Source organism: Mustela nigripes, chromosome 2 (genome assembly GCF_022355385.1).
Source record: "Mustela nigripes isolate SB6536 chromosome 2, MUSNIG.SB6536, whole genome shotgun sequence".
Lineage (NCBI taxonomy): Eukaryota > Metazoa > Chordata > Mammalia > Carnivora > Mustelidae > Mustela > Mustela nigripes.
In genome coordinates, this window is record NC_081558.1 from 60,242,580 (window position 1) to 60,267,272 (window position 24,693).

The 24,693-nt window shown below is 42.1% G+C and overlaps 1 protein-coding gene across 2 annotated transcripts in view; it reads right to left on the minus strand.

Annotated features, from left to right (window-relative positions):
- Window positions 1–24,693, minus strand: part of MYRIP (myosin VIIA and Rab interacting protein) — a 396,334-nt gene that overhangs the window by 24,134 nt on the left and 347,507 nt on the right. For both annotated transcript variants that reach the window (XM_059390489.1, XM_059390490.1), the window contains one exon: window positions 17,695–17,934. In XM_059390489.1, the coding sequence (XP_059246472.1) occupies window positions 17,695–17,934 (240 nt within the window). The remainder of the gene's footprint in view (window positions 1–17,694; window positions 17,935–24,693) is intronic.

The window sequence follows — 24,693 nt, forward strand, 5'->3', positions numbered from 1 at the left end:
ATATGGGATCGAGCCCCACATCGGGCTCTCTGCTCAGCGGGAAGCCTGCTTCCTCTTCTCTCTCTGTCTGCCTCTCTGCCTACTTGTGATCTCTGTCTGTCAAATAAATAAATAAATCTTTAAAAAAAAAAAAAAACAAGCGATGTCATTGCCTATCTGGGAAACTGAACAATCAGGTCCTCAGACATCACCTGCTGTTTCCCATCAGCACTAATTAAATGCAAGCCTTGAGAAAGAGTCTGTCCCATGCCAGGCCCTGGCACAGTGCCCTGCAGGGGATGCAGAGGCCAGTCAGCCATCATCCCTGTCCTCAGAGAGCAGAAAGGGGAGAGGGACATGACGACCAACAGCGAAGACGAGGAAGGTCTTTCGGACACCAGTCCCGGAGCCTTGACCCCATAGGGACTGGCACTGCAGCCTGGGGCATGACAAGGATGACAAACAGAAGAAGGGAGACGGGGGCAGGGCAACGCCCTGAAAGCCACACTCAGGAGTTTGTGTTTTGTGCCCCCTGAAAGCGGGTGCCACAGCAGGTTTGTGGCTATTGTTCTCAGGAGCTGGCATTTCCTGACCACTCACCGCATGCCAAATTCTGGGATGAGCACTTTTGGCCTTGCCTCCTTGAGCTCTCCTGACTGCCCTCTGATGCCTGTACTATGACCACATCTCCCAGATGAGGAGCTGAGCCTTAGGGAGGGGTCTGCTCTGAAGGAGCCGGCTTTGCACCCAGATGTGCCTGTTTTTGAACCCCAGATTCCTCACAGGCCCCTCGAGAGGCCTATGTTTGTAGGAAGGCAGTTCCGACTGGGAGAGAAGGGACAGATTAAGGGCTGGGGAGAAGCTGAGGCAGAGAAAAGCATTGGAAACTCTTACTGCAGCTGGAATTCAAGGTTGCTGGGGCCTGGGGTGGGGCAGCTGTGTAGGAGTTACAAGGGTGAGGAGCACTTTTCTGGAAAGAGTTGAGAGCATGTCGGGGCTGTGGACTGGGGAGGGAGGCAGCGAGACGGGCTGTGAGCCCAGTCGGCTGAGCTGAGTGAGCCCAGGGAGCTGGCACAAACTGACACTGGTAAGGAGATTTCAACACCAGCAGAGAAAGAAGGGTTCCCTGGGCTCTTGGAATAAGGGAAAATATAGTATTGCAGAAATCCTTTCTGACCATCCAAGAGACAGTGATTGCTAATGGCCAGGATGGAATAAGCTCCAGGTCACCCTTATAGTCTTTATATTGGTTTTTTAAAAGTACTTATTTATTTATTTGAGAGAGAGAAAGAGAGAGAGAGCGCGCGAGCGTACTAGTGGGTGAGGAGTGGGAGAAGCAGGTTCCCCACAGAGCCAGGAGCCCGATGTGGGACTAGATCCCAGGACCTTGGGATCATGACCTGAGCAGAAGGCAAATGCTTAATGACTGAGTCAACTCATGTACCCCTTGAATCTGTCATTTTTGCTGTCAGGTCACCAGAGCAGATTGGGGGGACACAACCTTCATAGCTGGGTTGGTAAAAACGAGAAAATGGTGGAGGTGTGAGGTCCTCCTGTTCTCCTTTGAGCCTGTGATAAATGAACCTTCCTCAGGGGGCTGATGGGAGATCATGGACCTTCCAGGTAATGCAGGGAAAAGCTTCACCGGGGCTCTTCTGAGGACCTTTTTGAACATAAAGGGGTAGTGCTCATGCAGCGTAGAAAAGCCCTTCAGGAGCTCACATTGCATAAAACCCACATGGGGCCCCACTTCTCCCCTGCTGAAGGCTGCTCCTGAGACCCCTCTAGGAGAGAACAGAAGGAAGAAGGCAGCGAGCTCAGAGCTAATGTGGGTCCTGGTCCCATTAGGACTCCAGGCTTCTCATCATTACATTTAGCCCTCACAACAACCTGACATGGTTGATGTTTTAATTCCATCTCTAGAGATGAAGAAACTGTGGCTCAGGGAAGATGCAGAGCTGGGATCTGAGCCCAGAGACTTTGGTCTCCGAAGCCCACGCTCCTTCCCACCTGTCACACCACCTCCTATGCACATAATTCCTGGAACCCAGTGGTCTGTAGGAAGTGACTGTGGAACTGAATTATACTGAATAATCAGATCAATAACAATAGATAGGTCAGTGAGACAAGGGCTGCATTGACATTCAGCAGAATAAGCTTTGGCCACACCACCCACCAAGCCACACTACGGAGCTTGAGATCTCCCCAGTGACAAGCTCTGGTTCTGAGCCTTCCTGAACCTACCTGGGATTGAGCCAGCAAGGACAGTCAGTGAAAAGGAATGTGGTCTCTAAGGAAATCTGCTCTAAGCGTGGTCCAGACTTCATGGTCTCCTCATTACTTTTCTGTCCCATATTACAGATGCTGTGTTAGCTTTAAGAAATGCTTCCATCAAACTACCAGGAGGAAACAAGGAAATTTATCCTGATTTCATGTATTCCCCCCACCCCTTTTCAAAGGTAAGAAAAGAAACTCCATAGAAATCTGCTAGAAAAACTCCACAGAAATCTGCTAGAAAAATTCAATGCAAATATGTTTCAGCTCTCATAAGACATAAGGCGCTCTGGCGAGGCCTCTACAACCTGTCAAAATACATCCTCCACGAACAGACCCCTGTCCCTGAAGTGACTTGACGAAAGAGCGTGACACAGAATTGTGGAAGGAAATTGGAGTGTGAACAATAAATTCGCATATGTAATAAAACGAAACTACAAACCATAACAGAGATTAGAGAACTGTCCTCTAGGAATGTTTGGGGCCTAAATCATGTAGGGTTTGATGGTCAAGGCCATGTATGAAAGAAATGACTTGCTGTCCTAATGGTGATGACAGAAGTGAATTTTTGAAAACTCTGCACTTTCAATCCAGAATTAAACTCCCTGGTCTGTATGTTTTCCTGAGGTCATGTTCTTGTTTAATGCCGGCCAACTGACACCCAGTGAAGGCCACTTCGTGACTGGTGGAGGTGACAAAAGAGGGGGATGAAGGGGCCATTACCTTTGCCTGCACCTGCCTTGGTCGGTGTCTGGCAAGCAGGACTTGCCTTCCCAGCAGAGGGGGTGATCATGGTCACCAGTCTTTTTTGCTTTTGCATACTTACTGGCTGTTCTCCAGAAAAATTGTTTCTGATACTGACTGAAAGTATTTGCCTGCTGCTGGCAGTAACCGGGGGGTTGCTGGGGCACGTGCTCACTTCTGAAGAAGCCCAGTGAGACGTGAAACCATCTTCCATGATCACTGGGAAAGGAGGTGATTCTTTTTACCTCTTGGCAGCATGGGGGATCTTGGTAAATAAAAGGTCCTCCTTGTCATTCTCTGTGGACACCTTTCCAGGTGCTCCTTATGTCACTCAGAATAAAAGCTGAGGTTCTCCGCATAGCCCCTGTCACTCCTCTCACTGTCCTCCCCATTGCCATACTGCTCCAACCACCCTGGCTCTTTTCATCAGTTCCTTAAACTTGTCCAGGTCATTTCCACCGTGAGTCTTTTTTGTGTTGCTCTGCCGGGAAGAACCTTCCTTTAGATTTTCCCCGACTTCTTCCTTCTTGTCCTTCAGGCCTCAGTCCAAGGGACACTTGGTCAGAATGGTGTCTGAAAAGACCTTCCTGGACTCACCTTCTTCTTAGTCCTTAACACAATCTGACATCATCCCCTGAACCTGTCTACATATTTATCAGCTGTCTCCTCCAATAGAAGGTAAATTCCATGAGGCAGGTAACTCTTCTCTCTTATCCCTGCTGTACTGCATCTCTTGGAATAGCTCAACAACTATTTGTTGAATAAATGGCAAAGGAACAGGGATTCGCTCTCTAGAGCCTGTGTGGCCTCTTCTCATAAGGGATTGTCTCCTGTAAGTCCTGTTGGGCCTGCACACCAGGAAGATCCATTCCTCCCTTCACTGGAGGGAAAATTAAGGGCCTTCCCCCCCTCGCTACCTCCTCCCCTCCCCCAAATAACTAGTGGATATTTGTCCCAACATCATTTATTAAGAAGTTTCTTTCTCCGACGGGGGGTGAGAGGTAGGTGGGAATCATGAGATAAATCACGAGTTAAATTTTAATATATTCTAGATCGTACTTCTGGCCTATTTTATTATAGCTTGTATAACTCTCTCACAAATTTAATTACTGTGCTTTTAAAGTATACTGTAATATCTTAATACGGGGGTCCTCTTCATTCAGATCTTATTTTTTGTAAATGTGTCTAAATTATTCTGGATTTTTTTCTATCAGGTTTTCTTTCTTTTAAGAAGTTAAAAAAATGTCTGGTTCAGATTTGGATTTGATTTACATCAGGCTTCTGCCCTAATTTTGGAAGAATTCACCTTTACATTATCTTTTCTTCCATTAGACAGCGATGTTTCCTGGAGACTTGCAGTTTTCTAAAGTTTTAATGTCCTATTTTTTGTTCCTAGTATGGAGAGGATTCATTTCCATTTTATCTGCTCTCACCAGCTCCCAAACTTGGTTAGAGATCCATCCATGAATTTCATTGCAGATTAATGACTAAACTAGAAGCCCCTGACATGAGGAGTTCTAATGTAAATCTTGGAATTGACACTTGGGCTGTACTACTGTGTAATTACATCCAATGATGTGTATTTATGAATATACCTGCTACTAACAGACCATTTCTTCCAATAGAATGGGTTTTTATTTTGCATTTATTTGTGTTCAAGGTTTCTGTAATCTTTTGCAGGCTCTGTGTCTCAGGTAAATGTTCATGATCTCTGGCCTTATGCAGGCCTTCCTTGCTGTGTGGGGATCCTTTCTATTTGTCCATATAATTTCCTTTCCCACTCTATGCAAGAGCTATTTCAAGTCTCTCTACAATCTGGAAATGTCAATTCTACCACCCCTTCGCCTTCAGAAGACAGACTTGCTTTTTAGTTCAGAGAGCAGGGGCTAGATGGGGGGGGGCGATACAGAGCATAAAACAAAACCTCTCCAACTTCTGACATCAAATTTACATAATTCCTTGTATCTGGACCAAATGTGTCTGCTCTTGCAGTGCTGATGCCTTATCTGTTTTCTGGACCTTGTCCCCTCCATTTTTCCAAGAGTTCCTATTGTTGGACATTTAGGTCATTGTTTCCCTACAAGAATAATGCAATGCTTGATGGATTGCATTGGTGTACCCTGGGCGGCTTGTTCAGTTTTTCCATAGGATAAAGGATGCAAAGTACAGTTGCTGAATCAAAGGGTGTGCCTGTTCTGATGGCTTGGACTTACCCAGTTCCCAGCACATTAACGTGGGCTCCTACTATTTTGTGTGCATTAGACTGCCTCTTTCCCTGAACTCCTAGCAACGTTGGTTATGATTCTTTTTAGTCATCCAATTTGTTAGGCAAAGTGACATTTCGGTATTTCAATTTGCATTTTTGTTGCTCGTCTAAACAAATGATGAACTTTGCCCTGTTCATGGCCGTCTTCTCAGCATCTTACTGTGCATTTGTTGAACGGGAAAGATGAATGTGCAGACCATATGCTAAGTTCTGAGCTACATCTTGAATTAGATACAGCTAAAATACAGTTTAAGCTAAATATTTTTTTCACATGCTTATTGGTCATTTACATTTTTTTTTTTTTTTTTTGGTGGATTGCCTGCTCATGTGCGTTGCCTTTTTTACCCATTAGCATTATGAGGCTAAGTAATTGTTTGCCCATTATGTATTTAAGCAATATGTCTTCTCAGTTATTGTTTGCCTTTTAACTTTATGGCTTTTGAAGGATGAACATGTCTCACCACCCCACCAAGATTTGCTGAGATACAATTGAGACATAACATTGTGTAAATTTAAGATGTATAACAGGATGATTTGATTCACTTATACACTGTGAAAGGATTACCATAATAGGGTTAGTTAACATCTCAATCATCTCTTATAATCTCCATTTTTTTGGTGTGTGGTGAGAACACCTAAGATTTACTTTCTCAGCAACTTCGGACTATATAATACAGTATTATTAACTACAGTCACTATGCTATGTTCCCCAGTACTTACTCATCTTGTAACTGGAAGTTTGAACTCTTTGACCAACAGTTTCCCCTTTCATCCATCCCACAGACCCTGGCAACCACTACTCTACTCTCCGTGTCTATGGGTTCACCTATTCTAGATTTCACATATGAGATCATACAGTATTTGTCTTTCTCTGACTTATTTCATTTAGCATAACACTCTCAAGGTCCATCCATGTTGTCACAAATGACAAGAGTTCCTTATTCCTCACAGACTGAATAATACTCCATTGTACATATATGCCACATCTTCTTTACCCATTCATCTGTAGGTGGATCCTTAGATTGTTTCCATATCCTGGCTACAGGATAATGCTGCCTTAAACACGGGAGAGCAGATATCTCTTCCAGATCCTGATTTGCTTTCCTTTGGATATATGCCCAGATATTACTGGACATTACTGGACCACATGGTAGTTAAACCTCCATACTGTTTTCCACAGCGCCTATACCAATTTACATCCCCACCAGCTGTGTACCCAGGGGTTCCCTTTTCTCCATATCCTCACTAACACTTGTTTTCACTTCTCTTTTTGATGGCAGCCATTCTAACAGGTGTCTTTTCTATCAGCATCTTTTCATGTCCCTATCTATTGGTTATTTGTATGCTTTCTTTGGGAAAATGTCTGTTGAGGTCTTCTGTCTACTTTTATTTTTTAAAGCTTTTATTTATTTATTTCACACACAGAGAGAGAGATCACAAGTAGGCGGAGAGGCAGGCAGAGAGAGAGGGAGAGAGAAACAGGTTCCCTGCTGAGCAGAGAGCCCAACACGGGGCTTGATCCCAGGACCCTGAGACCATGACATGAGCTGAAGGCAGAGGCTTCAGCCTGAGCCACCCAGGCACCCCCTCTGCCCACTTTCAAATTAGGTTGTTCACTTTTTCCTATTGAGTTGTAAGAATTCCTTATATATTTTAGATACTAACCTTTATCGCATATAAGGTTTGCAAATAATTTCTCTTACTCTGTAGGTTGCTTTTCCATTTCATTGGTTGTTTCTTTCGCTATACAAGAGCCTTTCAGTTTGATGTAGCTTCACTTATTTATTTCAAGTATTATTTTTCCCTATGATGTTTCCCTATGTTTCTTGAGGAGTTTTAGTCTTTAATTCATTTTGGGCTAATTTTTGTGAATAATGTAAGGTATAGGTCCAATTTCATTCTTCTGCATGAGATAATCCAGTTTTCCCATATTATTTATTGAAGAGACTATCTTTTTAGCATTGAGTATTCCCAATTGAGTATATGAGGGTTTATTTCTGGGCTCTTGATCCTCTTTCACTGATCTGTATGTCTCTGTTTATGCCAGTACCATACTATTTTGACATCTATGACACTGAAGCATAGTTTGAAATCAGGAATGCAAATCCTCCAGTTTTGTTCATCTTTCTCAGGATTGATTTGGCTATTTGGGGTCTTTTGTGGTTTCATACAAATTTTAAGATTGCTTTTTTCTATTTCTGTGAAAAACGTCATTGGAATTTTAATAAAATTTTGATAGGAATTACATTGATTCTATAGAAGGATTTTATGGTGTGTATATTTTAACAAAATTAGTTCTGTTCCATGGACATGGGGTATTTTTCCATTGTTTGTGTCTTCTTCAATCTCTTTCTTCAAAGTCTTATAATTTTCAGAGTACAGGTCTTTCATTTTCCTGGTTAAAATTTTTTTTAAAAGATTTTATTTGTTCATTTGACAGAGAGAGACATGGTGAGAGAGGGAGCATAAGCAGGGGGGGGGGTTGGAAGAGGGAGAAGCAGGCTTCCCGCCGAGCAGGGATCCTGATGCAGGGCTCCATCCTGGGACCCCAGGATCATGACCTGAGCCGAAGGCAGATGCTTAATGACTGAGCCACCCAAGCACCCCTTCCTGATTAAATTTATTCCCAAGTATTCTTTTGTTTTTGATGCAAATGCAAATGGGATTATTTTATTTCTTCTACAGATATTTCCTTGTTAGTATATAAAAAAAAAAACTGACTTCTGTATGTTGATTTTGTATTCTGCAAATTTACTGAATTTGCTGATTAGTTTTAACAGTTCTTTGGAGTCTTCAGGATTTTCTCTGTATAAGATCATATTGCCTCCAAACATGACAATTACTACTTTCTTTCCAAATTGGATGCATTTTATTTCTTTTTCCTGACTGATTATTCTGTGTAAGATTTCCTCTACTATGTTGAAGAGAAATGGTGAGAGTGGGCGCCCTTGTAAAAGAGGAAAAGCTTTCAGTCTTTCACCATTGAGTATGATGTTAGCTATGGGCTTGTCATCTGTGAGTTATACTGAGGATGTTCCTTCTACACACAATTTATTGAGAGTTTTTATCACGAAAGTGTGTTGCATTCTGTCAAGTGCTTTTTTCTGCTTCTATTGAGAAGATCATGATTTTTATCCTTCATTATATTAATGTAGTATATTATATTTATTGATCTGTATATGTTGAACCATCTTGGCATCCCAGAGATAAATCCCACTTGATCATGCTGTATAATTCTTTAATGTATTATTGAATTCAGTTTGCTAATATTTTGTCAAGAATATTTGCATCTATATTCATCAGGGATATTAACCTGTAGTTTCTAGTGTCCTTATCTGGCTAGGGTAAAAGGGTAATGTTGGCCTCATAGAATGAGTTTGGGAGTATTCTCTCCTCTTCAATTTTTGGGAAGAGTTAAAAAAAAGCATGGCATTTATGTTTCTTTAAATATTTGGCAGAATGAGTCACTGGTCCTGGGCACTTCTGTCCTGGGAGATTTTTGATTACTGATGCGGTCTTCTTAGTCATTATTGGTTTGTTTGGATTTTCTATTTCTTCGTGATTCAATTTTGGTAGGTTGCACATTTCTAGGAATTTATCCATTTCTTCTAGGTTGTCCAATTCGTTGGCATACAATTGTTTATAGTGTTCTTTCAGGGTACTTTATATTTCTCTGATATTGATTATTATGTTTCCTCTTTCATTTCTGATTTTACTTATTTGAATCTGCTCTCCTTTTCCTTAGTTGTCTAGGTAAAATTTTGTCAATTTTGTTTTTTCCCCCCAAACCAACTCGAGTTTCATTGATCTTTCCTATTGTTTTCCTGGTCTCTATTTCATCTGTTTCTGTTCTGTATTTTGTTATTTCCTTTCTTCTGCTAACTTTGGGTTTAGTTTATTCTTATTTTTTAGTTTCTTGAGGTGTAAAGTTGGGTTGTTTATTGAGATTTTTTTTTCCTAATGTAGGCATTTATCACTATAAACTTCCATCTTAGAATTGCTTTTGCTACATCCCATAAGATTTGATATATTTGGTTTCCATTTTCATTTGTTTGAAGACTTTATTGCCCTTTTGATTTATTTTATTACTTTGTTATTTTTTAAAAAGATTTTATTTTGTTTATTTGAGAGAGTGAGTGAGCAAGTAAGCACACAAGTGGGTGAGGGGATGAGGGGCAGAGGGAGCAGGAAAAGCAGATTCCCCTCCAAGCCCAGACCCTAACATGGGGCTCAATCACTACCTAAACTGAAGACAGATACTTAACTGGCTGAGCCACACAGGCACCCCTTGATTTGTTTTTTTAACCTATTGATTTTTTAGGAGTGTGTTATATAATTTCCACATATTTGTGAATTTTCCAGTTTTCTTCCTGTTACTAATTTTTAGTTTTATACCACTATAGTTGGAAAATATACTTAGTATGATATCAACCTTCTTAAATTTGTTAAGACTTGCTTTGTAACCTAACATTTGTTCTATCCTGAAGAATTTCCCATGTAAGCTTGCAAAGAATGTGCATTCTGCTTTTGTTGGTTGGAATGGATATAATATATGGATATATATATATATATATATATCCATATTTCAGTTCCTTTTGGTCTGAAATATAGTTCAAGTCCAACATTTCCTTATTGATCTTCTCTCTGGATTATTTATACACTGTTCAAAGTGGGGTACCGAAGGCCCCTACCCCTACTGTATTGTTGTTTATTTCTATCAGATCTGTTTGTATTTGCTTAATATATTTAGATACTCCAATACCAGATGCATACATATTTATGATTTTTATATATTTTTGATGAATTGACCCCTTTATCATTTTATAATGACATTGCTTCATTACAGAATTTGAATAAAGTCTATTTTGTCTGATATAATTAAAACTACCTTTGTTCTCTTTTGGTTTCCATTTTTGTACAATATCTTTTTCCATCCCTTTACTTTATGCCTATATGTGTCCTTAAAGCAGAAGTGAGTCTTTTGTAAGCAGTGGATAGTTGGGTCTTGTTTTCTTATCCATAGTGCTACTCTATGTCTTTTGACTAGTGAATTTAGAGTAACTATTACATTTAGAGTAACTATTCATAGGTAAGGACTAATTAATGTATTTATTAATTGGTTTCTGGCTGTTTTGTTGTTCTCTTGTTCCTTTCTTCCTCTCTTGCCATCTTCCTTGTGACTGATGATTTTCTGTAGTGGTATGCTTTGACTTCCGTGTCTTTATCTTTTGTGTATCTATGGTAGATTTTGCTTGTATCATAAGATTTACACAAAACATCTTATAGATATGATGATTTATTTTATGCTGATAACAACTTCAGTAGCATACAAAACTACATTCTACTCTCCCCCTTTATGTTTTTGATGTCACAATTTACCTCTTTTTATATTGTATCCTTTAACAAATTATTGTAGCTATAGTTATTTTTCATATTTTGTCCTTTAATCTTTTTACTGGCATTAAGTACTTAAGACACTACCATATTACAGTATTAGGGTATTCTGTACTTGGCTATATATTTACCTTTATCAGTGCATTGTATATTTCCATGCCTTCATATTATTAATTAGCTCATTCTCATTTCAGCTTGAAGAACTTTAGCATTTCTTGTAAGGCAGATCTAGTGTTGCTTAACCTGTTCAACTTTTGTGTGTCTGGGAATGAATGAGGTCATCTGTACTTCATTTCTGAAGGACAACTTTTCCAGATAAAGTATTCTTGGTTGGCAGGATTATTTTTTTCTTTCAGCATTTTGAGTATGTCATTCCACTGTGTCTTGGCTTGTAAGGTTTCTGCTGAGAAATCTGTTGATAGCCTTATGAAGATTCCTTTATAAGTGATAAGTTTCTTTTCTCTTGCTGTTTTTAAGATCCTCTTTTTGTCCTTCATCTTTGCTAGTTTTATTATGGGTGGGTCTTAGAGAAAAAAGTTTTTGAGTTTAACCTCTTTGAGGACTTATGAGCTTCATGAAGCTCATAAGCTTTGGATGGTCAAAACTCTGCTCAGAAGTTCTCAACCATTATTATTATTATTTTATTTATTTGAGAGACAGAGACTGAGAGAGAGCAAGAGAGAGCATGGGAAGGAGGAGCAAAGGGAGAGGGGGAAGCAGACTCTCCACCAGTTTCAAGCAGGGATCCTGACATGGAGCTTGATCCCAGGACCCCAAGATCATGACCTGAGCTGAAATCAGACACTTAACCAACTGAGTCACCCCTCACCATCATTTTTTTTTTAAAGATTTTATTTGTTTATTTGACAGACAGAGATCACAAGTAGGCAGAGAGGCAGGCAGAGAGAGAGGGAGGAGGAAGCAGGTTCTCTGCTGAGCAGAGAACCTGATGCGGGACTCAATCCCAGGACCCTGAGATCATGACCTGAGCCAAAGGCAGAGACTTTAACCCACTGAGCCACCCAGGCACCCTCATCATTTTTTAAAAACAGGATTTCTGCCCACTTCTCTCTTCCTTCTCCTTCTTGGTCTCTAATAATTCAGATTGCTTCTCTTGATGGTATCCATAGTTCACATAGGCTCTCTTCACTCTTTTTCATTTGTTCTCCTCAGGCTGCATAATTTCCAAGGTCCTGTCTCCTACTTCACATGTTCTTTCTTCTCAATCCATTCTGCTCTTGATACTCTCTATTGCACCTTTTATTTCATTCATAGTATTCCTCAGCTCCAGAATTTCTGTTTGGTTCCTTCTTATCATTTCTACCTCTTTGTTAAACTTTTCATTTTGTTTTATGCATTGATTTCTTAATTTTGTTGAATTGACTTTCTGTGTTTTCTCATAGCTCATTGGCTTGCTTTAAAAACCTATTTGGAATTCTTCATCAGGTAAATCACAGATCTCCATTTTGGGAGGTCAGTTACTGGAAGAGTATTGTGATCTTTTGGTGGTGTCATATTTCCTTGATTTTTCATTTTCCTTTAAGTTGTGTGTAGCTATCTTTGCATTTGAAGTAGTAGTCACTTCCTCCAGTCTTTACAGACTGACTTCAGGAGAGAAATACCTTCTATCATCTTTACCAGGGATTCTGAGGCTTTCTCAGACCTCCTATGGATACCCCTGCTCCACATTTCTTTGTCCCCCGTCACCTGTTCAAGCCTTATGGATAAGAGCTGTGGCTCTAAGTGAACAGTTAAAGCTTCCTCCCCGTACCCCGCCCCCGCCACCCAAGGCAACAGTTAAATGGAGAGTTAGAGGGGTGCCTGGGTGGCTCAGTGGGTTAAAGCCTCTGCCTTTGGCTCAGGGCATGATCCCAGGGTGTTGGGATCAAGCCCTGCATCAGGTTCTCTGCTCAACAGGGAGCCTGCTTCCTCCTCTCTCTGCCTGCCTCTCTGCCTACTTGTGATCTCTGTGTCAAATAAATAAATAAAATCTTAAAAAAAAATGGAGAGTTAGAAAAGAAGTGTTAATTCTTCAACAAGCATAGGCCTACTGAGATCAATCACTTGTAAGATACAAGTCAGTACCTAACACTATATTCTCTCTAGCACCAACTAGAGATGAAGACACTCTGAAACAGAATGTGACCTGGGATGAAAGACACTGAATCCTTACATGAACGTGTGTTATTTTACAGGGGTGAGACACATACAGATACAGTTGACTTTATGTTAACACTGATATCAACAAAAAGGTTTTCATGAGCACATTAAAATTCAGAAACAAAAGGCTCTGGGTATGTTGGAATAGTCAAGAGACCTGTCTCCTTGATCACTGACCAGGATTATGTATCTCTGTTCCTTGGTGTTAGTAAATGAGCAGACAGAAGAAGATGCATAAATTCATCTCTTGTTTGGGAAGAAAGACATATTATAATTTAGGGAACTCTTAATACTTATGATGAGAATTATTCCGTGAAACTATGCATATGGGAGCTATCTGCTGGTCTGTGACTCCCCTGTGAAAGCAAAGCCCAATGATCCAGCTACTTCTTATGGTTATAAACAAAGCACTTTAAATAAAATGCTTTCAGGACACCAGCTATACAAATTTTACAATAATGCAAGAACTAACTAATCTGGGCCTTCAACAGACATTCATATTCCAAGAGCTTGATACATGGGACATCTTTTGTCATATAAACAGTGTCATAAAGGATACTTAGGTCAGGAAACAAAAAAAAATCAATCTAATCTGTTACATTTCTAGAATCAGGGGATTAGAGAGCCAGAAGGGACCTGGGGGACCACTGCTCTAAGCCTGGGAAGATTACGGACTTGTGGGAAATCCAGCCCCTGAACGTAGTCTCCAAACTCTTGGCCATTCTTTGCTCCTTCAGGAATGCTGCCCTTGCATACCTAGACGCAGACCCTTCTAAGAACTGCTTTGGCCAGGACTTTCTCCCAGAACCATTGGCATGGCCATCTGCCCAGTGGTAGAAGTGGTGCTCACTTCTGGGCTCTAAGGATCACATGGTTTAGGGGGTTGACCCCCTAAGCTTTGATGGAATAAAATGACTTCAAGAACAAAATGATTCTTTGGGAATCCAGCACCCAAGAGGTTTCTGGGCTTCCTTCTAGCTCTGCAAGCGTGTTCTTCCATTGGTTAAAATTCAGATGGTAGGTACCATCCCTCCAACCCCCAGAGAAAGTGAGCCACCTATAGGACAAGTTTGCCTACAGCAAAGGACTGAATTCAGTCAAGATAAAGCATGTTTCTAAAATGGTTCTTTGCTGCTGGGCAGGATTCTAAAGCCCCGGTTCTTATGTGGGTTGTCATACTAAAGACACTAAACAGCCACTGATATCCAGTGTCTGTGGGAACATGTGCATTCCTCTGCTTTGGCTCCCAGAGAGCAGGGCCATTGTGGGAGGCAGGGGGACAGTGAAGGCTGAGCAAACCTCTCTCTGCGTAAGGCAAGGCTCCTCTTAATAAAGCAAAGGCAATTAGCAGCCAATTGGGCATTGGCATTTCTTTGCTGCCTACACAGCACTGAAGGATTTGTGAACTGGGGACCATGCATTTCTCCTGTTTAGTTACCAACTTAGTCTGGTTTCACCCAGAAGCAGATGTGAGACAGGGATTTAGTTCATGCGGGAGGCGATCCCTGGAAATAGGGGTGGAGATGGTGGAGGAGGGGCACGTGGGGGCAGGGGAGGGAAGGGAGTCGAGGAGGACTGTTCATCGTGTTGGGTGCCTAGAGCTCGGGTGGCTGGGGAACTCGGGGAGTCAGTATGCAGCTCTGCCCCAGAGTCACCACGCCCACAGAGGCCAAACAGCTGGGGTATTGATTTTCTTCTTGGTGGTCACTAGTTAGGGCTGCTCCCAGCTGGGGTTCTTGCTCTCCCTTTCAGCCTGACTTTTGCAGAGGAAGAAAAGCTCCTGCTACATTAGGGGTCTTCAAGCGGCTAGACTTTGGGCCAGTATGCACTGCTAGAGTAAAGAGATCAGGGGAACACTGACCACTTCTGAAATCATTACACGAGCCCAGTTCCACTCCCAAACCATGCCATGTGCCAGCCATACGTGTGTGTGTGTGTGTGTGTGTGTGTGTGCGTGTGTGCACACATGCTGTACAAATCAGTCGTGGTTGGCCCACAGTCACAGTTATTCTGATACTGAAGATGGGAACATGGGGCATTCTCATGTAGTGCCTTCCCACTTATATTCTACCCAGCACGACAAAGCCCCAGATGTGGTTACAGACCTATGTTAGACATGCCAGGTGTCAAATTGAAATAGGTATTAAGTTGTTGCTTCAGTACCTGAAGATGGATGTTAACTCACAGCCATGAGGTTTATAGGGGATCCGGTATTTGCTGGGTTCCTGCTATGTGCTAAGCACCATGCTGTAAAATTCAACCCTCACAACTCTATCAGGGAGTACAATTATCCTCAGTTTACAGATGAGGCCAAGATGTGTTTATGCAATCAACCATGAGGCCCAGGGCTGAGTCCCAGGGATCAGCTGAAAAGCACAGCAGGTGAGGGCCTGTCTCAGTGCTGGGAGCAAGCTCAGGGACTGCAGGGCAGTTGTGGCTGTGGAGTGGAGGAAGAACTGGAGTAGTCATGCACAGACTGGAGGGACAGGGAGAGCAGCTGGGGAACAGGGTTCAGCGGGAGGCAAGAAATCACCTTGGCTTGTTCTAAGCCCTAGCCAAAGTTTGCAGAGTTTGCAAATTGCATGGCTGCATTTCGAATTCAGTTTTATCTTGAAGCCTATCTCTATATTCTTTTGCTTCTAAATAATAGCGAAGATATAAACCTGTATTTCTGTGTTCCCATCCCAGAGTAAACCATGCCTGATGAGGAAAATATGTTAATTATCTTTCTCAGTTTGCTCCCTAGATTTTTACATACAATAAATGATAGCTGATGGATATTTTAATGCACTGATTCATGGTAGGCGAGGGGAAGACTTAAGTTTTGAGAAACCAACATATTTGGGAGCTTGAATAAAAACAACTCTCCTAGTTTCGTGCTCAGTGAGGGCATGGGGCAGAACGGGGGCTTATCTTAGATTTTTCTTGCCCTGGCTCCTCCTTTCCCTGTTCACGTTCTACCCAAGAGAGCACAGTGCAGACTGGCTGCTCTGCTTCCAGAAGGTGAGGCCTGCAGGCTGACAGGGGCTGGGAGTCCATGACTCATCATGGCCTGGCAGGCTGCTGGAACAGCAGGCCTGTGGGGAGCCTTGTGACCATCAGGCAGCAAAGCCAGTAGGATGCAGAGGCATTGTAAGAAATACCATGATACTCCTCAGTTACCATCTGGCTCTGAGTTCTGGCAGACAAATGTGACTGTCATGGGATACTGGTTCAAGTAACAGAGAGGAGCAGAGCCCATTACCACGGAGGAAGCGATGGGTTGGAGCCCACATCCCAGGGAGGGGTTGCCTCCGGCCCCCAGCCTACAGACATGGCAGGGGACAGATGTGTGCACGCCCTTGGGCAGAGGACCTGACAGACTGAGGAGTAGGAGGATTCAGTGGCTCTGGAGGGTGGAATGGGAATGAATGAGACGCAGAGTCTGAGCTGTCGGAGGGCTCAGGGGCTCGGCGGTGGAAGAGGGCCCCCAGCTGGCTCTTGGCCGGCTCTTGCCATATCCGTGCTCTTTGCTGGCTTGGCCTGGCTCCTCCCCCAGCTTGGCTGTTGTACAGATGAAGGAGCTCATTCCCCCACTCATGTGCACTACCAGGAAATTGATAGCTTATATAATGTACTCTCAGAAGAGGGGAAAAAACTGACCAGGAGTGCCAAGAAATCTACATGTTTCCAGGCAAGACCTTATCTGATTACAGAAGAGATAGCTCGTCATAGTAAAGAAGGGACCTGTGATTTGAGGCTAAGCATGTCTGGGATACAGCCCCAGCTCTGAAGCTGACTAGTTATGGGCCTTGCGTAAGTGCCTTCAGGACAAGCCTCTGCATGACCTTCAAAGGGTTTTTAAACATTTTTAAAAATTTATTTATCAGAGAGAGAAGGTGTGCACACATAAGCAGGCAGAGTGGCAGGTAGAGGCAGAGAGAGAAGCAGGCTCCCCGCTGAGCAAGGAGCCCGATGCGGGACTCGATCCTAGGACCCTGGGATCAGGACCTGAGCTGAATGAAGGCAGCGGCTTAACCCACTGAGCCACCCAGGTGTCCCTCAAAGGGTTTTTATGAAATGAGTTCATTAACATAAGCACTCAACAAATGTTAGCCTCCTTCTCTTCCACTGGAAGCAGTAGGGATAGCCTGACTGTCCAGTAGCCAAGTCTATAGGGATGTGCTTGGAGAAGCTGTAGAGGAAAGAATGGGGGTAGAGCACTGATTGTGGGGTAGGGGCCTAGGACCCCTCCTTTCTGCCAGGGGTTCTTCCTTCTGTGGTTTTCTAGCAATGCCCTTGGGTAGTTAGGGGGGTGGTTTGGGATAGGAGATCAAATGGTTGGGTTTTGGAGGCTTTTACCTGTTTTAAACACCAGGATTCCAAATAAGGCTTGTATGGAAAATGATTTTGAGGCTAAGACAAGCCCAAATATGCAAACTGCAGGGATAAATGACATAGTAGGCCACGTGTAGCACAAAGATCATGGTCTGAAACACTGCTGTTGACTAAAAGGGGGATGGCGAGATGCTCTCAACCCACAGGCAAAGTTCCTCTGGGAAAGGGCGGGGGAAGGAAGAAGTAGCATGGCCCTTTACCAGCAAGAGAGACTGTGAGCATTAATTATAGGCTTGAAGGGTAGTTCCCAGTATAGACTGGGAAGGATAGTTAGTAGAAGGACAGGACAGGTCTTGGAGGCCTGGGACCCACGAGGCCCTCTTCTGGATTGAACCACTTAGCTCAAATCAGCAGGGGTTTCTGGGGCTCTCCTGCATGCATGGGATGGCCATTTGAGAGACAGCTCATGGGGAGCCCAGCACAACTCTGTGCAAATACAGAACTTCCTTTGCCCACCTCCCCACCCCACTGCTACACACATGGAGCTTCACCGCCCTTACCTTCTTCAGCTCTTCCTGGACGCCCTGGCTGTTGTCTTCAGAGGACAGACTTTCCTTGTGGTTCTCAGACTCCGTTTTGGGCTCTGACTCCTGATCTTCTCCCGAAGACATCTCCTTCTCACTCATTTTCATTGCTAACTCGTACAGCCTGTTTCTCAGTTTCTCCTCAGTGGTGGCCACGCTAGTCCGAGGGTGCCGAGGTTCATTGCTGAGGTCAGTCTCTGACAAATCACCTGACACCTTAAATGCAAGCCGGAAGCATGAGCTGAGGACTCCTCTGCCATAATCAGATTTGTTTGTTCCCAATCAACCCCAGGAAAGGACAGTCTAGGAAAACCAAGCTCTCTTAACTTGATCTACTGTCTCTACATGTGAGCTTTTATTTTTCACTTTTACTTTCTCAAACAGGTGCACCTTAACACTCTGTTCCAGGGGTCAGGCAGGTAAGCATCTGTACTCAGAAACATGTTTGAATTCATTGTTTTTCATTTACAAGATGCTTACTGAGTACCCGCCTTGTGCTGATGGTACAAGGCTGAGCACACCTGGTTGGCAGCCCTCAGGTGGAGGTGACATGGTAGTTCTAATAGCCCATTAAGGGGCAGTTAATGGCAGGCCTGAAAGTTCGGGAAAGCTTCCTTGTGGAAGTGATGTTCAAAGTGGAAGTGCTGTTTAAAGCATAGCAGTTGCCCAGCTAAAAGGGACAGAGTGGATAAGTGGTATTATAGGATAAGGGCAAAGATTTTGAGATGGTGTGAGGTCCTTGCACTTAGGTAGGCAATAATGGATGGCATTCCCTTGATAATTACAGTCCCAGCTTAATAACGACACCGTTGGCTCCTACTATTCCATTTGGTGAACACCTCCGAAGTTTCTTACAGGAGTATATCCCTGACTTGACCTGGGGAACTTCAGGATGTCAGGGAGATGGTGACTCTCAATCTATCCTTAACTTTAAGTTGGACAGACGTGTATGGAATTTAACACAATAACTCTCAGTATACCATTAGGGTCCATTAGACCCAACTTTAGTTTTTGAGTTTCCTCTTTGAGTTGCTCTATTTAAAAGGCTTGATATTTCATTGCTTTCACTCCTTTTTGAAGGGTTTCCAAAGAACACAGAGAAAATTTACTTATTTTTTAAAAATAAAATAAAACTCGTTCTATTTTGTAATTACTATGTGGGTTCATTGGACCCTTTTATAAATCTATGATGCACGATGACATCTTTGTGATCTTATTTCTCCTATCTTTTGAAATATCTTGCTCTTTCATCATCCTGGGAATTATCTTTCATCATTACTCATCAATTATTCCCAATTATGCTAAAAGAAACCAAAGTAATAAAACAGAAGAATGGAATGGCCTGGAGGGATGATTCAGTAACGAAATAAATCATCATTTATTTTGAGTCTGCTTTTAGCTCATTGCATACAGTTGAGAATTTAGAATTTTTCATATTTGCAGAGAAGAAAAGTGACAGAGAACAACATTTCACAATTATTAGATGACTCAGAAGATGAACTCAAAGAGAAGGAGAACAACTCTTTAGACTCTAACAATGACAGTAAGTTGATTGTATAAGTACAAGCCTTCAGATGACAGTGTCTGAAGGTGAGTTTTCTCAAACTCAAGAGTAAACTGTTTATAAGGACAAAAGGAAATATGGTGAGGGGAGGAGTCAAGATGGCAGAGAAGTAGCAGGCTGAGACTACTTCAGCTAGCCAGAGATCAGCTAGATAGCTTATCTAAAGATTGCAAACACTTGAAAATCCATCGGCAGATCAAAGAGAAGAAGAACAGCAATTCTGGAAACAGAAAAACAACCACTTTCTGAAAGGTAGGACCGGCGGAGAAGTGAATCCAAAGCGACGGGAAGATAGACCCCAGGGGGAGGGGCCGGCTCCCGGCAAGCGGCGGAGCAACGGCGCATAAAATCAGGACTTTTAAAAGTCTGTTCCGCTGAGGGACATCGCTCCAGAGGCTAAACTGGGGCGAAGCCCACGCGGGGTCAGCGTGGCCTCAGGTCCCGCAGGGTCACAGAAGGATCGGGGTTGTCTGAGTGTCGCAGAGCTTGTGGGTATTGGAACAGGAAAGCCGGCTACAGAGACAGAGCCGACAGTAAGCTCGCGGCTCGGTGTTACCTTGAACCGGTCGCAGGCTCGGAGAGCTCGGAGTGCGGCCGGAGGTCAGGCAGACGGGAGTAACTGGGCGCTGTTCTCTGAGGGCACACTGAGGAGTGCGGCCCTGGGCTCTCGGCTCCTCTGGGCCAGAGACCAGGAGGCCGCCATTTGTATTCCCGTCCTCCGGAACTCTATGGAAAGCGCTCAGGGAACAAAAGCTCCTGAAAGCAAACCCGAGGATTACTCACCCCGGCCCCTGGTAAGGGCGGTGCAATTCTGCCTGGGGCAAAGACACTTGAGAATCACTACAACAGGCCCCTCCCCCAGAAGATCAACAAGAAATCCTGCCAAGACCAAGTTCACCTACCAAGGAGTGCAATTTCAATACCAAGGAGAGCAGCAGAATTCCAGAGGAGGAGAAAGCAAAGCACGGAACTCATGGCTTTTTCCCTGTGATTTTTTTTAGTCTGGCAGTTAATTTAATTTTTTTCTTTTTCATTTTTTGTTTTTTTCTCGCCTTCTGGTAAAATTTTTTTTTACCTTTTACCTTTTTCTTTTTTAACGTTTTTTAACTAGTTTATCTAATATATATATTTTTTCTTTTTTATATTTTTCTTATTTGTTTTCTTTTTTTTAATTCTTTTTTTTTTCTTTCTTTCGTTTGGAACCTTTTTTTATCCCCTTTCTCCCCCCTCATGATTTGGGATCTCTTCTAATTTGGTTAAAGCATATTTTCCTGGGGTTGTTGCCACCATTTTAGTATTTTACTTGCTCCTTCATATACTCTTATCTGGACAAAATGACAAGACGGAAAAATTCAACACAAAAAAAAGAACAAGAGGCAGTACCGAAGGCTAGGGACCTAATCAATACAGACATTGGTAATATGTCAGATCTAGAGTTCAGAATGACAATTCTCAAGGTTCTAGCCGGGCTCGAAAAAGGCATGGAAGATATTAGAGAAACCCTCTTGAGAGATATAAAAGCCCTTTCTGGAGAAATAAAAGAACTAAAATCTAACCAAGTTGAAATAAAAAAAGCTATTAATGAGTTGCAATAAAACATGGAGGCTCCCACTACTAGGATAAATGAGGCAGAAGAAAGAATTAGTGATATAGAAGACCAAATGACAGAGAATAAAGAAGCTGAGCAAAAGAGGGACAAACAGCTACTGGACCATGAGGGGAGAATTTGAGAGATAAGTGACACCATAAGACGAAACAACATTAGAATAATTGGGATTCCAGAAGAAGAAGAAAGAGAGAGGGGAGCAGAAGGTATACTGGAGAGAATTATTGGGGAGAATTTCCCCAATATGGCAAAGGGAACGAGCATCAAAATTCAGGAGGTTCAGGGAACGCCCCTCAAAATCAATAAGAATAGGCCCACACCCCGTCACCTAATAGTAAAATTTACAAGTCTCAGTGACAAAGAGAAAATCCTGAAAGCAGCCCGGGAAAAGAAGGCTGTAACATACAATGGTAAAAATATTAGATTGGCAGCGGACTTATCCACAGAGACCTGGCAGGCCAGAAAGAGCTGGCATGATATTTTCAGAGCACTAAACGAGAAAAACATGCAGCCAAGAATACTATATCCAGCTAGGCTATCATTGAAAATAGAAGGAGAGATTAAAAGCTTCCAGGACAAACAAAAACTGAAAGAATTTGCAAACACCAACCCAGCTCTACAGGAAATATTGAAAGGGGTCCTCTAAGCAAAGAGAGAGCCTACAAGTGGTAGATCAGAAAGGAACAGAGACCATATACAGTAACAGTCACCTTACAGGCAATACAATGGCACTAAATTCATATCTCTCAATAGTTACCCTGAATGTTAATGGGCTAAATGCCCCTGTCAAAAGACACAGGGTATCAGAATGGATAAAAAACCAAAACCCATCTATATGTTGCCTCCAAGAAACTCATTTTAAGCCCGAAGACACCTCCAGATTTAAAGTAAGGGGGTGGAAAAGAATTTACCATGCTAATGGACATCAGAAGAAAGCAGGAGTGGCAATCCTTATATCAGATCAAATAGATTTTAAGCCAAAGACTATAATAAGAGATGAGGAAGGACACTATATCATACTCAAAGGGTCTGTCCAACAAGAAGATCTAACAATTTTAAATATCTATGCCCCCAACGTGGGAGCATCCAACTATATAAACCAATTAATAACAAAATCAAAGAAACACATCAACAATAATACAATAAGAGTAGGGGACTTTAACACTCCCCTCACTGAAATGGACAGATCATCCAAGCAAAAGATCAACAAGGAAATAAAGGCCTTAAATGACACATTGGACCAGATGGACATCACAGATATATTCAGAACATTTCATCCCAAAGCAACAGAATACACATTCTTCTCTAATGCATATGGAACATTCTCCAGAATAGATCACATCCTTGGTCCTAAAACAGGACTCAACCAGTATCAAAAGATTGGGATCATTCCCTGCATATTTTCTGACCACAATGCTCTGAAGCTAGAACTCAACCACAAGAGGAAGTTTGGAAAGAACCCAAATACATGGAGACTAAACAACATCCTTCTAAAGAATGAATGGGTCAACCGGGAAATTAAAGAAGAATTGAAAAAAATCATGGAAACAAATGATAATGAAAATACAACGGTTCAAAATCTGTGGGACACAACAAAGGCAGTCCTGAGAGGAAAATATATAGCGGTACAAGCCTTTCTCAAGAAACAAGAAAGGTCTCAGGTACACAACCTAACCCTACACCTAAAGGAGCTGGAGAAAGAACAAGAAAGAAACCCTAAGCCCAGCAAGAGAAGAGAAATCATAAAGATCAGAGCAGAAATCAATGAAATAGAAACCAAAAAAACAATAGAGCAAATTAACAAAACTAGGAGCTGGTTCTTTGAAAGAATTAATAAAATTGATAAACCCCTGGCCAGACTTATCAAAAAGAAAAGAGAATGATGAATCATGAATGAAAGAGGAGAGGTCACAACTAACACCAAAGAAATACAAACTATTATAAGAACATACTATGAGCAACTCTACGCCAACAAATTTGACAATCTGGAAGAAATGAATGCATTCCCAGGAACACATAAACTACCACAACTGAACCAGGAAGAAAGAGAAAGCCTGAACAGACCCATAACCAGTAAGGAGATTGAAACAATCATTAAAAATCTCCGAACAAACAAAAGCCCAGGGCCAGACGGCTTGCTGGGGGAATTCTACCAGACATTTAAAGAAGAACTAATTCCTATTCTCCTGAAACTGTTCCAAAAATAGAAATGGAAGGATGGAAGGAAAACTTCCAATCTCGTTTTATGAGGCCAAAATCACCTTGATCCCCAAACCAGACAAGGATCATAAAAAAACAGAGTTATAGACCAATATGCTTGATGAACACAGATGTGAAAATTATCACCAAAATACTAGCCAATAGGATTCAACAGTACATTAAAAGGATTATTCACCACGACCAAGTGGGATTTATTCCAGGGCTGCAAGGTTGGTTCAACATCCGCAAATCAGTCAATGTGATACAACACATCAATAAAAGAAAGAACAAGAACCATATGATACTCTCAATAGATGCTGAAAAAGCATTTGACAAAGTACAACATCCCTTCCTGATCAAAACTCTTCAAAGTGTAGGGATAGAGGGCACATACCTCAATATCATCAAAGCCATCTATGAAAAACCCACCGCAAATATCATTCTCAATGGAGAAAAACTGAAAGCTTTTCCGCTAAGGTCAGGAACACGGCAGGGATGTCTATTATCACCACTGCTATTCAACATAGTACTAGAAGTCCTAGCCTCAGCAATCAGACAACAAAAGGAAATTAAAGGCATCCAAATTGGCAAAGAAGACGTCAAATTATCACTCCTCGCAGCTGATGTGATCCTATACGTGGAAAACCCAAAAGACTCCACTCCAAAACTGCTAGAACTTGTACAGGAATTCAGTAAAGTGTCAGGATATAAAATCAATGCACAGAAATCAGTTGCATTTCTCTACACCAACAAGACAGAAGAAAGAGAAATTAAGGAGTCAATCCCATTTACAATTGCACCCAAAACCACAAGATACCTAGGAATAAACCTAACCAAAGAGGCACAGAATCTATACTCAGAAAACTATAAAGTACTCATGAAAGAAATTGAGGAAGACACAAAGAAATGGAAAAATGTTCCATGCTCCTGGATTGGAAGAATAAATATTGTGAAAATGTCTATGCTACTTAAAGCAATCTACCCATTTAATGCAATTCCTATCAAAGTACCATCCATCTTTTTCAAAGAAATGGAACAAATAATTCTAAAATTTATATGGAACCAGAAAAGACCTCGAATAGCCAAAGGGATATTGAAAAAGAAAGCCAAAGTTGGTGGCATCACAATTCCAGACTTCAAGCTCTATTACAAAGCTGTCATCATCAAGACAGCATGGTACTGGCACAAAAACAGACACATAGATCAATGGAACAGAATAGAGAGCCCAGAAATGGACCCTCAACTCTATGGTCAACTAATCTTCGACAAAGCAGGAAAGAATGTCCGATGGAAAAAAGACAGCCTCTTCAATAAATGGTGTTGGGAAAACTGGACAACCACATGCAGAAAAATGAAATTGGACCACTTCCTTACACCACACATGAAAATAGACTCAAAATGGATGAAGGACCTCAATGTGCGAAAGGAATCCATCAAAATCCTTGAGAAGAGCACAGGCAGCAACCTCTTTGACCTCAGCCGCAGCAACATCTTCCTAGGAACATCGCCAAAGGCAAGGGAAGCAAGCTCTTGCACAGCAAAGGAAACCGTTAACAAAATCAAAAGACAACTGACAGAATGGGAGAAGATATTTGCCAACAACATA